Genomic DNA, 15,245 nt, shown 5'->3' on the forward strand with positions numbered 1-15,245 from the left:
GCTGACGCGCTCGGCGGCGAACGTCTCTCCCAGTTCAAGCACTCTCCCTCTCCCCAGCATATTGCTCGCGGCTCATGAGCTAACGCGATCGGGGGATACGCGCTGAGTACTGGCAGTGTCCCCTCTCCGGCGTATTGCTCGCGGCTCGTGAGCTGACGCGCTAGTGGGGTAAACACCGCGCACCTGGTCTGGGAGCCGGAGATCTCTGGCTCCCGGCCTCTGGGCGTCCTCTCCCTGGCGTATTGCCCGCGGTTCGCGGGCTGACGCGCTCGGCGGCGAACATCTCTCTCCCACTCTCCCCCATCCCCTCGTGAGCGGCAGGCACGAGTACACACACACAAAAAAAAAAAAAAAAAACACAAATAACTAGCAAGAGAGCTGCGGTGCGGCCGGCTAGCAGATAAACAGGAAGTGGCGAAGCACTTCCGGTTTCGGCCCCTGGCAGTATGGCAGACCAGGAGGGGCATTGCTGTGTGGGCTGCGGGGTGGCCATGCCCCTAGAGGATGGGCATGATAACTGCGTGCTGTGTTTGGGACACGAGCATGCTCTGGTCTCTAAGGAAAATCCTCAGTCGTGCATGGATGGCTTTATCCTGCCTGCACGTACTAGGGAGGCTCGCTGTCGCTTCTTTGCTGCAAAGCGTACAGGCTCCCATGTTTCCGAGGGGCCGAGACAGAAAATCGGGAGAATGGCGACAGCCTCGGAAGGGAGGAGGGAGTATCCAGGAGCCTGGCAGGCTCCATTGCCCCCTCTTCAGCCTATGGTGGTCCGGCCTCCGCTTAGCTCTTTCCCGCCCCCGGCTTCAGGGTCAGGCAGGGAGGAAGAAGAAGCCGAGGAGGAGGACGTGGATGTGGAAACCGTTTTTTCCTCGGATGACTATGACCTCTCTTGTGCACAGCACACAGTGGGCGAGGTGACAAGAGGGGAGTTGGCCCACCGGTTTGAGGAGGTGATGAACAGGGCTTCCAGGGTTCTGGGCGTTGCCCTCCCTGGGAGCCCTGGGACCGCACCTTCTAGGTTCGAGGAGGGTATGGAGGTGCGCCCTGCATCAACCCAGGTGCCCCTCCTACCTGACTTTAAAAAGCTGCTGTGTCAGCAGTTCCAGTCTCCAGCTGCTACCCACAGGTGGTCTGCGGCATGTCGCCGTTTCTCCAACGTGCATGACAGGGACCAGATCGCTTGTGGGCTACTTCCCGCAGTGGACCGAACCCTCACTCCACTAGTCTCTCCCTCCAGCTCCATCCTCGGCAATGCCACCTGCCCTAGCAAGAACTGCAGGGTTATGGATAGTCTGCTCGCTAAGCTACACAAGGCTATGGCAGTGCAGACTCGGTTGGCCAATACTGGGGCCATTTTGTCACTCTACCTCCGCGACTTGTCTCATCAAGTTCAGGCGGACACAAGTGTAGGCGAGGAGCTGCGGATGGCCTCCTCATGCCTCTCCTCAGTGATAAAGGAGCAGGCTGAGGCAGCAGGCTGTGCCTTGGCTTCTTTCTGGGTGGCCAGGCGCCACTTGTGGCTGTCTCAGTCCCAGCTTCAGCAGGGGGATAGAGACTGCCTGCTTAAGGTTCCAGTGGAACCCACCGCAATGTTTGGGCCCCACGCTACTGCCTTGATACAGCAGGCTCAGGAGAGCCGTCGCTGTGCGAAGGAGGTCTCAGGTGGCCTGGCCAGGCGTGCCACGGGCCCTGGGAGGCCAAGACTGTCTCGGCCTCAGCCGGCACCAGAAGCCTCAACATGGGGACGAGGGGACCTTAGACTCCAGTTGGAGGCTTCCCGGCAGCGCGGGTACCGCCGACAGGGCAAAGGGAGAGGACCACCTGCTAAGGCTCAGGGCTCCTCTAGGCGCCCCCCGCCCTCCTGACGGCCAACGGGCCCCGGCTGGGGGCCCGGTGGCCGTTGGGAGGGCGGCCTGGGGGCAGACCCGTGGGTGGTCTCAACCATGACCCGCGGATACCGTATCCAGTTTCTACGACGGCCACCAGTAACAAGGACACCCACCTTTACAACAGTGGGCAATCCTCAACAGAGAGCAGTCTTGCAGGCGGAGCTGTCCACCCTCCTGGAGAAGGAGGCTATAAGGGAGGTGCCCGCTGGAGATCACCAGGCCGGGTTCTTCTCCCGCTATTTTCTGGCTCCGAAGAGAGACGGGGGGCTCCGCCCAATTCTAGACCTCAGGGGGCTCAACAGGTATCTCCGGCCCCTGCGATGCCGGTTCCTGACAGTCCCCAGGGTGAGGCAGGCAGTCACTGCAGGAGACTGGTTCGCCACCATAGACCTCAAAGATGCGTATTTCCCGTCATCGTCCGCACCGACAGCACAGTGACGGCCGCTTACATCAACAGACAGGGGGGCCTCGGCTCCCCTGCCCTGTGCAAGCTCGCAACCATCCTGTGGCAGTGGGCTCACCCACACTTCCTCTCGCTCAGAGCCGTGCACGTGCCAGGGGCACTGAACTCCGCGGCGGACATCATGTCGAGGGGAGGGCCCCAGCCGGGGGAGTGGAGACTCCACCCTCAGGTGGTCTCCGAGATATGGCGCCGCCTAGGCAGGGCAGAGGTCGACCTGTTTGCGTCCAGGGAGTCGGCACATTGCCCGCTCTTTTTCTCCCTGAGGAACGACGATCCCCCCATGGGTTGGGACGCTCTGGCGCACCCGTGGCCCCGAGTCCTGCTCTACGCCTTTCCCCCCTTCACTCTTCTCCAGCCTCTTCTCCGAAGAGTTCTGGTAGAGCGCGTGCGGCTTATTCTGGTGGCTCCTCTATGGCCCCATATGCTGTGGTTCTCAGCGATTCCACCCCTGCTAGATGGGTTGCCATGGGAGCTCCCGCACCGGAGGGACCTGCTCTCCCAGGCGAACGGGGCCCTGTTCCACCCCTTTCCAGAGGGGCTCAGGCTGGTGGCCTGGCCCCTGAGAGGGACAGGCTCCTGGCCTTAGGGTTGCCGGAGCCCGTGGTGGCAACAATCCAGCATGCCCGGGCTCCTTCCACGAGGGCTGCCTATTCATATCGTTGGCAGGTGTTTACCACCTGGTGTGTGTCTCACCAGGTGGACCCATATTGTGCCTCGGCTCAGGAGATCCTGCGGTTCCTGCAGTCCCAGCTTGAGGCACAGAAGGCCGCCGTAACACTGCGAGGGTTGGTGGCAGCAATCAAGGCAGTGCGCATCGGGGAAGTTGCACTGAGTACGGAGGACTGCGTGCTCATTTCCCGGTTTCTTCGAGGGGCCCAGCGACTCACGGTGCGTACCGACGGCCCTGCAGTTCCCCCCTGGGATTTGGATATCGTCCTTGGAGCCCTTCAGCGTCCCCCCTTCGAACCTCTAGGGGGTGCTGACCTCAAATGGCTTTCCATGAAAACCGCCCTTCTGCTCGCCGTCACCTCGGCCAGAAGGGTAAGTGAACTCCATGCCCTGTCGGTGCATGGTGACTGCTGTCGGTTTTCCCCAGACGGCTCGAGTGTGGTTCTCCGCCCCAACCGTGCCTTCCTGCCTAAGGTCCTGACTGAGTTCCACCTGGCTCAGTCGGTCGAGCTCCAGTCTCTCTCCTCGCCCAGCGCAGGCGAGGAGGTTGAGCAGAGCCAGTCCACACTATGCCCGGTCAGGGCCCTGACAGCGTACATTCGTCGTACCCAGGCGGTCCGGAAGTCCGACCAGCTTTTTGTGTGTTACGACCATGGGCGTTTGGGCAGGCCTCTGTCAAAATCCAGGCTGTCGCACTGGGTTGTGGACACGATCCGCCAGGCCTATGCACTGTCAGGTGCGCCTGTTCCACCAGGGGTCCGGGCACACTCCACTCGGGGCGTGGCAGCCTCATGGGCCTTGTGGCGGGGGGCTTCCCTTGCTTCCATATGCTCCGCTGCCACGTGGTCGTCCCAGTCAACCTTTACCAGGTTCTACCGGGTGAATGTGGCCGCCAGCCCCTCCTTTGGGGAGTGTGTGCTGGGCGTGGCCCGACGGTAGGCATTTTTGTCTCCCCCTCAGCCTTGCGTCTTGCGGGCTGATTGAGCGGTTGCTCCGTGAACAGGCTGGCCCCTGCGTCTTGCGGGGCCCTTGCCTGTCCCCTTTGGGTCAGTCTTGCGGCTTGCGGGCTCCCCCGGCAGCCCTTCCCTCCCAGGGCCGGCCCTAGCGACTTGCAGGGCCTGCTCCGGGGAGTTGTATATAGTGTACATTTGTAAATAGTTCGTTTGTTGCACATGGGATTGTGGGTTGCACCGTCTCCTCACGGGGTGTCTTAAAGATCTACCCCGTACATATGGAATATGTAACGGAGTGGAGAGATAGTCTCAAGACGATAGAGAACGTATGGTTACGTTGTAACCTTGGTTCTCTGAGTGAAGAGACTATCTCTCCAGCCCCTAGGCCGCTCGGAGACACGTTTCGCTCAAACTATCAGTGATTACACGCCGGCGCAGGTGCTTTATAGCTACGCAATGGGGCGTGGCCGGGCAAGCCGGTGTGTCTTAAAGAAATATCCAAGTGCCCTGACAAGCAGCGGGGGTCATATCCCGTACATATGGAATATGTAACGGAGTGGAGAGATAGTCTCTTCACTCAGAGAACCAAGGTTACAACGTAACCATACGTTACACAGTGTGGTAACTATGTGACCTTCTTCAATTCCAAAATTGAAAACATCCGGAAGACAGTGGCTGCTTCAAACAACCCTACATCCACTCTGCACTCTCTGCCCACATGTTCCATTCACTCTCCACTTGCCAGCTTCAAATAATGGGACTCATCCTTAAATCCAAATCATCCACATGCCAGTTAGACTCCCTACCTACCTACCTACCTACCTACCTGATAAAAAGCTGCCTGCCTGCCTTGTCTTCTCTTATAACTTTTGTCCCATCTCAAACCTGCCATTTCTCTCCAAAATACTTGAAAGAACTGTTGCAGCTCAGCTTAACACCCATCTGTCTCACTACAACCTCTTTGAACAATTCTAGTCCGGCTTTTGTCCCCTTCAGAGCATCGAGACAGCCCTGGTGAAAATCACAAATTACCTCTTAATGGCATCTGACTCATGGTTCTCACTCAACTTCCTTAAACTGAACAGCGACAAAACTGAGGTCCTCCTCATTGCAATTCCACTGTCCCACCATCACCTTAGGTAAAGATCCTGGGTGTCATCCTTGATGGCACCTTAACTTTCGAAGCACACATCAATAATGTTACATGGTCTGCATACTACGCTCCATCTACGCAACATCAATTGTCCCTCACAACCTGCACTGCTATTCTCGCAAACACCCTGATTACATCCCATCTGGACTACTGTAATTCTCTCCTTCATGGTCTTCCTCGGAATGCTCACTGCATGAACTCCAACTGGTCCAGAATGCTGCTCCTCGTATCATCACCAGAACTCCCTCTACTGAACACATCACTCCGGCCCTGTAGCAACTCCATTGGCTCCCTATTAAATCCCGCATTGATTATAAGATTCTTCTTCTCACTTTCATGATACTTCGCAACCTGGCACCATCATACCTTGCTGAACTTGTCAATATCCACACAACCTCCCGCACTCTTCGATCCTCTTCTACCATCCAGCTCTTTGCCCCATCTGCCAACTTAACCACCATGGGGTCAAGAGCTTTCAACCGATCTGCCCCCAGCCTTTGGAACTCTCCCACAAGACATTTGCACTTCTGACACTGTCTCCACCTTTAAATCCTGCCTGAAAACACCCTTATTCGGAGTGGCCTACTCAGTATCATACTAATCATAGAATCACACTATCGCTTAATCTATTTACTGCACTATGTAATTTGTATCCTCATATTTATCTATTGATCTTTCATAAACTGCACTAAAATGTTTACAGATTTTTTTTTTTTTTTTTGATGTACTGTTGTTGTTTTGTGTGGTACCCTTGAGTGCTCTGAATGGTGCCTTTAAATACAATGCATTATTATTATCATTATTATTATTGTTATTACATTTTTTATAAAGTTTGATGGCAGCTTGCTGGCAACTGTTGAGTTCTGCATGAAAGGTCAGTTGAACATTTCTTATAAAACTGCTCTGTGTTCTTGTAACCAAGATTCTCTTTCATCAGAATATACAGAAGTACAATGTGGAACTTGTATCTGGTGTTTATGAGATAATAATCACATCATCACTGTAGAAAAAAAAAAACATTTCATATGCTAATGCATTTAATCCCTGCATATATAGATGGGTGATGTGTACCAGTCTAACAGTAGACACAGACATTTGCATCAACTGTTAACGTCTCACTGCTCTGTTTGAAAACAGCCTTTTGTCTCTGACCGTGAAAGGTAGGAAGGGAATTCAAATTTCATTTGCATTTAAGATACAAATACAGATTCCGACACATAAAAAACAGCAACTATTATATTTGACTATTACATTTTCGTTTTTTTTTTTTCTTTAGGATGAAGTGTACTGTGGTCTTTCTTGTGTTGTCCATGGTTGTTCTCATGGCTGAACCTGGAGAGGGTTTTATTGGATTGCTTATCAGTGGAGCCATCACCGGTACGGTGGGATCATTTTGCCTTTAATTAGGACATACTGGAAAAACATACATACAACTAATAAAAATGGTTTCACAATCAAATTGTTTGTCAAATGCAGCAGCAACAGTCAGTTTGCTCTTATGTAGGAAAAGAGAGCATTTGTTTTTCACATTATAAGTTACACCTGAATTTTCCATATGATGACACGTTGTGGGGTATTATCTGATCTCAAATTAATGTATCATAAATCAATGTGTATTACTGACCATGTACAAGAATCCACAACACTGATCAATGTTCTACAATGTCTTCATAACAAATGTATTTATCTGCTGACTGCTGTGTACAACAACGTTTCTGTGTGATGTATGATATTGTATGATATGAGTTCAGATTTAATGCATTTCTTTTCCTCTCCTGTCTGTTTTATTTAGCTGGCACGATGATCCACGAGTAAGGACCTGACTATCTGTTTTGAGTTTTTACAATCATTCAACCACTAGTTTTACACAATACTTCAAAGTTTAAGTACAATATACATAACTGTTACACTCAATGTGATTTAACACTGTACCTATATTTCTTATATATATGAGAATACAAAAACAAATACTACTATTTTCTCTACCTTAACCAGTCTTGTCCGCCAACGCCATGGAGACTTGCAGCTGGAGCAGTTGGAGCAGCAGCTGGAGCAGCTGGAGCAGCAGCAGCAGCAGCAGCTTGACAAACGTTCACTTAATGCTTTTCACTAGGCTAAAGAGGCCACTCTGAAGTTATATTTTCAATGAAGAAAAATACTTCTTGCTCTTCAAAAAGTGTGGCAACCGCAATAACACATGCATAGACTTAATTGATTGAGGAATTGTGGCCAAATACATTTGGCAAAATGTCAGTTGTTCAGATTAAATACGCATTGCAGCCAAACATTTTCTGCTGTTTGCTTACAATTTTAATTAGAATAAAACAAATGTTAAAAAAAATCATCAGTTGGTGGAAAAAGCTTGGATGTGTTTGTGTGTGTTCTGTGACTGGAACCTGTGTGACTTTTGGCCACAAGTTAGAGTTACATTACGAGATAATGATAAATGTGAAAAGATAGCGTAGTAGTAGTAGTGAAGTCAGTGGTAACTATTACATTTAGAATACACAAAACACAAGTAAATTAATAAAAAAAAAATTAACTACTCTGACAATGCATACACAAAGACTCAATGTATTTCATAAGGTTCTATGCTAGGACAGAGGAAAAATCAGCTCTTTTAGTACTGACATAACAACACTGTTTCATCTGTAAATACTTATATGTTCAGCATTATGCTATTGACATTATGCTATACTGCTGACTTTACACAACTTTGAGTTTATAAAAACCCATACAAAAGTAAAGAATGTCTTCACCACTTTTCAGAGCCTAACACGGAAAGTCCTTGTTTTACACCACTGGCTTTGCTGGTTATTGAGGTATTTTTCCTATTATTGGTATAGTAACAGCCTATCAACACTAAATTATCTGAATCTGCAGAGTAAAGTTAACATATATATGTAGTATTTTGTATGGAGTAGCTGAAAATGGAAATGTACCTCAAATTGCACACAAGCTGTACCTGAGTTATATTTGAAATTGTAGTAAGTTACATTAAATCACTTATTATTCAACATTTATTTTATTTTCACTGCAAATGTGTATTGGTTTCAAATATCAGTTTTCGAACTCCTTGATTACAATATTCAATATTGCAATCAGACTTGAAAAACCATATGGGTCGATCCGTATTCCAAACCTAAAATATAAGTTACAACAATGAAATGAAAAAGTAGCACATCTTCATATTATTGAGAAGGTTCACCCACTGATTGTTTCACATTTCTGCTTGATAAACATTAGATTAAATGATAGATTTGATCGTTAGCAAGAAAAATTTAATACAATGTTGGTCATATACATTAAAGTGTATGCTATGTTTGGAAAATTTTTAGCACTTTACGTTGCTGTCAAACAGCCTTGTTATTTGACGAGTTGGTAATGAGACTCAAAAATCAACTATTCTTAATAGTAGGACCTTTAAGAGGGATGAATAGTTGTGAATATTTGATGAATAGTTTCGCTGTTCATTAAAAAATTTACAACAATCTTAGTATGTATTTTCTGCCACTAGGGGTCTCTCAAATCAAGACCAATAGAGCAAGTGAAGGAGTTTTGAAAATGCTGTGTAGAATTGTAGGATCATGGGAGTCTTCATTTTGAAACAAACATCACTGCTAATGAAAATCTGGCGTTTGCCCATGATTTAAAACAAACAAAGGTAACAAAATAAAGGGTGCATGAACATTGGTGAAAAATGTTGGGATAATAAGTAGGTAACTCAACAAAATTTGTACAAATGTTTACTTGTTTTTCCACATTTTCATTCAGAAATGTGGCCTGGTTACTTGTATTATGAATGTAACGTAATCAGGGTAAAGATACCTGACACCCCCCGAACAATACTGTTGACAGCTCTACACTTGAGCAGCTGGAGGTAACAGTAGCTTCATGTACTGTGGCTTCACAACTGTAAACCCTGGAGGACTCTGTAAAGCTTAAAATATTGTTAAGATATGATTAAAAGTTTATACCACTATGATACCACTCAACAGTATCTTGAAAGTGTTTGAGGATGAAGAATGGTCCTAGTAAGATGCTAAGTCACATAGCCCGTGAGAACATAGCTATTAAATGAACTAGTCTTCTCACACAAGCATGAGGCAGCAAAGCCAAAACGTCAAAGATAAAAAAAACTTTGTGTTGCCACTGACATGTGGTAAACAGTGTGTTTCCTCTGATAAGAAGGAACATGAGTCAACGAGAGACCCAGCAGCCAGAAAACTAAATGTTTTTTTTTTTTTTTTTAACTTTCTTGTAATATGTTTACATGAATAATGGAAATTTATATCCACATTTACAATTTAGAGTGAAAAGACAATGACTAAAGCTGGAGGGTATAAATTAGAGATGCACCGATCGCAATCGGCCAATAATGCCCCTATCGGTTTTGATCGGAGTTCTCAAAATAGATCACATCAGGCCGATCAGATGACGTTTAAGTATAAAGACAGTGCATTAACTGCATGCAGGGAGGGATTTTCATGGCCGCCGTTGCCCCGCACTTTAGCCTTGATGCCCCGTGAAAAAAAAACTCATCATAAGGCCACAGTGGCCTCTGTGCCCCTGGCCCGGTCAGTGTAGCGAGCTTGCCTTTAATTACAGCCACCTGAGTGCACAGTAGTCACTCACAGTAACTTTAGTGAGTCCGCGGTTCGCGCAGGTGGAGTCTCATCATCACGATGATCTCACGTGAAAGCCTCTCAAACAGCAGCAGCGTCTCAAAAACAGAAGTACGAAACTTACAGCACAGGTGCGAAAGCGAGCACAGCCGGCTTTGACATGATACGCAACTGACTTATGTGGTAGGATTTAGTCCGGTAAAGTTGGAAATATATTCACAGATTCGAACTTCCCGGATCAATAACTCATAAGTGAAACCTTTTAAAACACAAACGACGGCTCTTTTCTACCGTAGTAAGGTAAAAACGAGCTACAACCGTATGTTAATCAAAACGAACGATTATTCAGAGTGTAGTGTCACCAAAATCACTCCACACATCAGTGGTCTCCTGCTGGTTATTCTACAATTTTTTTTGTTTGGAAAAAATGTGCTTTACCATAATTTTGGGGCATTTCTATTGGGAGAAATATTCAATAACACTAATATTCAGTGAGGTGTCACAAAACCCACCTCACCCTAACCCTACTTAACAAAAACTACTTTCTAATGTAACTTTAACTTGATTTTGGTATAAAAAAATGTTTTAATACACAATGTCTTATTATAAATTAGGATGTTATGGTATCAGTCTGAAAGGTAAATCAACACATTTTACCCAGTGGCCTTTGTGCCCTGTCATGTGGCCTTGGTCACGGTGCCCCTGAAAAAAAAACTGAAGGCCAAATGGACTTGCCCCTAAAATGACAAAATTCCCACCCTGACTGCATGCATTCCCACTAGTAAGCTACAGTTACTCTATGTAAGCTGAGTCCAAGTTGTCTCTAAAAGTCTCTAGAGTGTGAAATATTGTATATTGCCTCAGCCTGCAATAAAACAGTGGTCAATTCATGATACTTTCTTATCTCCTAATTTTTATACTTAATAATACAATGTCAATGTTGTGTAAGAAGAATAATTAATTAAATATATGAAAGTTATACAAGACAATAATATAGAAGAATTTATGGATTTGACGCTGTGATCGGTGATCGGCAATATCGGGATCGGCAGATACTGCTTTCGGTGATCGGTGATCGGCCCCAAAAAATCCTGATCGGTGCATCTCTAGTATAAATCAACGTTTTAAATGTGGAAGTAACGTCATACAGCCTGACCATTAGCAGAATAACTTGTGGAAAGATAAGTATAAACTGATGGCTGGGAGACAAGACTTCTCTTAATTTGTAAGAGGGACAACATATTTTCTACAGGTTTAAGATAATCTATGATATGAGAGACTAAGTAACTCATGATATGATTCACAATATGTTTGCCCGCAATAACGATGCGACGATGCGATGATCAGTAAATTGCAAGACAATCATCTAACGGTATCTGTCTAGAATTTAAAATACCCTTTCTCTTTATCACACTCTGACTGTGACTTGTCCACATCCATGTGTGTCATCATTCCACTTATCAGATAGCCATAAACTGGCTAAACTGCCATGAAGCAGGGCAGTTCTAGAGTTTAGTTTGAAGTTCATTGAAGTTCACATCAAGGAGTTATCAGGTCATGTCTCTGGTAGGTCAAATTGTCAGGAGAATTTGTTTAGAGCAACCGCATGTTTTAATTAAAATATTTGTATTTGGCGCTAGCGCATCGATAAGCATATTGTAAGAGAAGGCAATACGTTGCAATATTGAATTTTTTTCCAATGATTTTTGACAAGCAGAGAATAAACTTATGACCTGATGAAACCTAATCCAGGTCTTAGAATGTCTAATAATAATACAATAACTTGCTACAAATAATAAGATCATAAAAAAGTTTTTATAACTGGATGGGGTTGTTTTTAAAGATTGTTTTAACCATTTTATATTGTCAGCAGGACTACCCGCTGATATGAGGACTTGACATTTGAATAATACCTGACAAGTGCTCTTGTTGCATGTTGTCATGTATTAGAGCTGAACTCTCTCAATTTTCCCTCCGCCCAAAAAACAAACAAAGAGAGTGGAATTCCAATGCATAAGCAACTGGATATACAGTAGTGTGCAGACACAAATGTGGCAGTATGTTGTTGTGACATTACATTTACACAATGTTGCTCCAAAGAGGAAGTTGACCTTGCCCTTCTTGTTTCGTATGAAGTGTTAAGACCGCTAACAGCGGTGTGGCTAGGTCAGTGAATGATAAACTCTTCTTTTTCAAATTATTCTGCTTTCTTAAAATAATTTGTGTCACAAACATGAAAAAATGCAAAAGAATGCTATGATCATTACTATCTATCCATTACCATTACTAGTTACTTTATAATTAGTTATCCTAGGGTTTGGATATGTTTATAAATTTGATTCATTCAATTGCATGTGTTTGATAAATTTTTAAAGGGAGAGACATAATTTAATGGAAACACATCTAAAGGGCAGTGTTTTCAAAAGTACCCAGTCATACTCATAAAGCTATTGTGATAAACATTACTTAAAGTCAGTCATATAAATAATATTTAAGTAAAAGTATGTGGTATCAACTATACTGGAGTATCAAAAGTAATTTTCTGGCAATAAATGTACTTCAGTGTCTAAAGGCAGTAAAATTATAAATACATTTACATGTACAGTATCTATACTGTATCCTATGAGTCAACTAATTATTAGCCTGGCTAATTGCTACTTTGGCTCATATGATGCAGTCTGGGTTAGGATTAGGGTTCTAAAGTAACTAGTAATTCAAATGATCAGATTAATGTGAAGTAAAAGTACAATTTGTGTTACTGTTAGGGGAAAACTTGATGAGGACCCAAATGCAGACACACGGGAGGCAGGAAATGGGGGAACAAAAGGCGAACTTTATTTACAAAAGATAAAGTACAAACAAAACCAAACGACCAAGGGAGGCAGAATAACCAAAAAACGGGTCAAAAGGACAAAAACCAAACAAAAGTAGCAAACAGCTTAACAAAGTCCAACGAAGACAAAGTACAAATTAATGAAGAACAACAGAAACCAGAAACATACCAGGGTGAGACATGAGGAGACACCTGAGGGACACTGCAGCAGAATGCCGGGTGGCAACACGGGAGAGGTAGACCAAGACCAAGTAACAGGGAAACATCACGGAGGATATCACGAAACAAACCGACAAACACATGAAGGAGAACAAAGACTATATACTCAGGGACACTGACGAGGGGATCAGTAACAGGTGAGGTAATGAAGGGAAAAACACACGGGAGAATCGGAAAAGCAAGAAGAGACACACAAGAGCATGATTTCAAAATAAAACAATAAAACCCAGGATCATGACAATATGTACCTCCATAATGTAGAGGAGGGCAAGTATAAAGGAGCAGAAAATGGAAAAACTCAAGTAAAGTATAGTACCTTAAAGGTGAACTCAAGCACAGTAATTGAGTAAATGTACATGGTTACATTCCATTACTGCCACAGTTTCTTTTTTTTTTATGACATAAAGTTAAATTAATAGTGTAGGCATAGGTGTATAAATGGTACAACTTCAACAAGCCAGCAAAAAGGTAACCAAAAGAAGTTAGAGAGAAGTTACTGTAAAAAGACTGCAGAGTTAATTAAGCTTCCATCTCAGAAACACCACTATAACTATCATTACTTCCAGACTGGACTTCTGCAATAGTCTCATGTATGGTTCATCATCCGAAACACTCAAGAAACCACGATTGCGACCAGAATTCTGCTGCTTGTCTTCTTACACACACTCCTGCAACTGGACCACATCAAACCCGTCCTTCAGAACCTCCACTGGCCTCATCATCACCTACAAAACCCCCCACCTTCTGGCTCCCCCTACTTGTCTGAGTTCCTCCACTGGCACACTCCCAACCACACTCTCAGGTCAGCGGACACAAACCAGGGCCTTCTGCATTGCGCTCCCATCCTCTGGAACTCATCCTCAAAAAACATGAGAGTCTCCCCCCTCACTGTCCACCTTCGAGAAATCCCTATAAACACATCGCTTCAACACTGCCTACAACTACTAACCCATCTTTGTAATGTTTTCTTTGTTTTGTCGTTGCTTTTTGTCAAGCAATAGAGTATTCAGAAAAGTGCAATGTAGGTACAAGGTGTCATTGTTATCAAGTTAAAGAATTTTCCTTTCTCCTACATACTGTTGATGCTTTACTAAAACTTCACCCCGCAAGAACATGGAAACCATCAGTTTGTTTTGGCAGTTGAGGAACAATGACTGTATCCTCTCCTGGCTTGACTGATAAAAATGAACGATGATGAAGGTGCGACTTAGCCCTACTACCTCTTTCCATGGGTTCCTCTTGGTCACTTTTGGGTGCTGCGTGACAAAATGCAGACCAACATCAAAGTACGGTTTGCTGATAAATGTTTTTACACGATCACTGTGGCTTGACACTTGATAAGGTCTTCTGCACGCTTCCCAAAAACAGCTGTGTTGAAAGACTTCTGTCTAGGTTACTACGCTTTATAAAAAAAAAATATTTTTTGATTGGCTAGTAAACTGAAGAATCATCATGAACATGAACAACCATATATGTACTGTAAATGAGCCTGTCTACCCTATGTCAACTTTTGTTTGTCTTTGTTGTTAAAGTTGAATCCCAAAGCAGTTTTCATTTTACCACCTTTTTTAGGCTACTTAATTCATTCAGCATAGTCATTGTACTGTTTTCACTTGCATGTTTGTCAAAAAGGGTTCGCAAATTAATACATTCTGTTCAACAAATAATTTTTGAAAGGGTATTGTATGTTGTATCCTAACAGATTAAACTACTTTAAGCAGGTCCATTTGGAAAGTTTTGCAATATGTAACTGAGAATAGACAGTTAATACACATTGGGCCTTTTTAATACTGTGCTATACTAACCAATTGGTACACTAGAGAGATCTGAAAGTTGATTCAGTGTCCACTATGTTCTTGTTTTTCATGACATTTTTTTTCTCAGGTTTTGGTGTTGAAGTTGGTTCATGGCTGAACATGTTTTGGAGGATTCAAGACTTTCAGCAGAGGCTTTAAAAACAGGTTATTATCCAGTTAACTGGATCTGGGTATGTTTTTCTTTTTAGGATGAGGTATGCTACGATCTTGCTGGTGTTGTTGCTGGTTGTCCTCATGGCTGAACCAGAGGACTGAGTGTTTTCTCAGACGCCTAATGAGAGGGGCCAAGGCTGTATTTATAGGCATCACGCAGGCATATACAAGTAAATGTGTATGTCATATCATGGCATATCATGGCATGTGTATCTGTTGACATCAACAGATAGACCTCTGATTTACAGAAACAGACGGCTACCTTAGTCTGCCATCAACACATTTCTATAAAACATGAACACATACAACATTTTTGCCACTAAGAACTACATTTTGTACTTAGTTCTGGCATCACAGCAACTTAACGCTAAGTTAAATTGGCATCATAAGTGTACTATTTTAAAAGATTTTCAGATATGATAAGAATATGCCATTGTTGATGAATGTTCTTCTTTTTGTCCATTTAGCAGA

The 15,245-nt window shown here is 44.5% G+C and overlaps 2 protein-coding genes across 2 annotated transcripts in view; one reads left to right on the forward strand and one right to left on the reverse strand.

Moving 5' to 3' along the window:
- The window catches only part of LOC115574023 (exostosin-1), a 339,107-nt gene that overhangs the window by 147,078 nt on the left and 176,784 nt on the right, over nucleotides 1-15,245 (reverse strand). The window lies entirely within an intron of this gene.
- LOC115574026 (pleurocidin-like peptide WF3) lies at nucleotides 6,194-7,414 on the forward strand. Its single transcript, XM_030405214.1, has 4 exons — nucleotides 6,194-6,287; nucleotides 6,404-6,504; nucleotides 6,920-6,938; nucleotides 7,123-7,414. The coding sequence occupies exons 2-4, from the start codon at nucleotides 6,405-6,407 to the stop codon at nucleotides 7,238-7,240; spliced, it is 237 nt and encodes a 78-aa protein (XP_030261074.1). The 5' UTR covers nucleotides 6,194-6,287; nucleotide 6,404; the 3' UTR covers nucleotides 7,241-7,414.

This window comes from Sparus aurata, chromosome 22 (assembly GCF_900880675.1).
Source record: "Sparus aurata chromosome 22, fSpaAur1.1, whole genome shotgun sequence".
Lineage (NCBI taxonomy): Eukaryota > Metazoa > Chordata > Actinopteri > Spariformes > Sparidae > Sparus > Sparus aurata.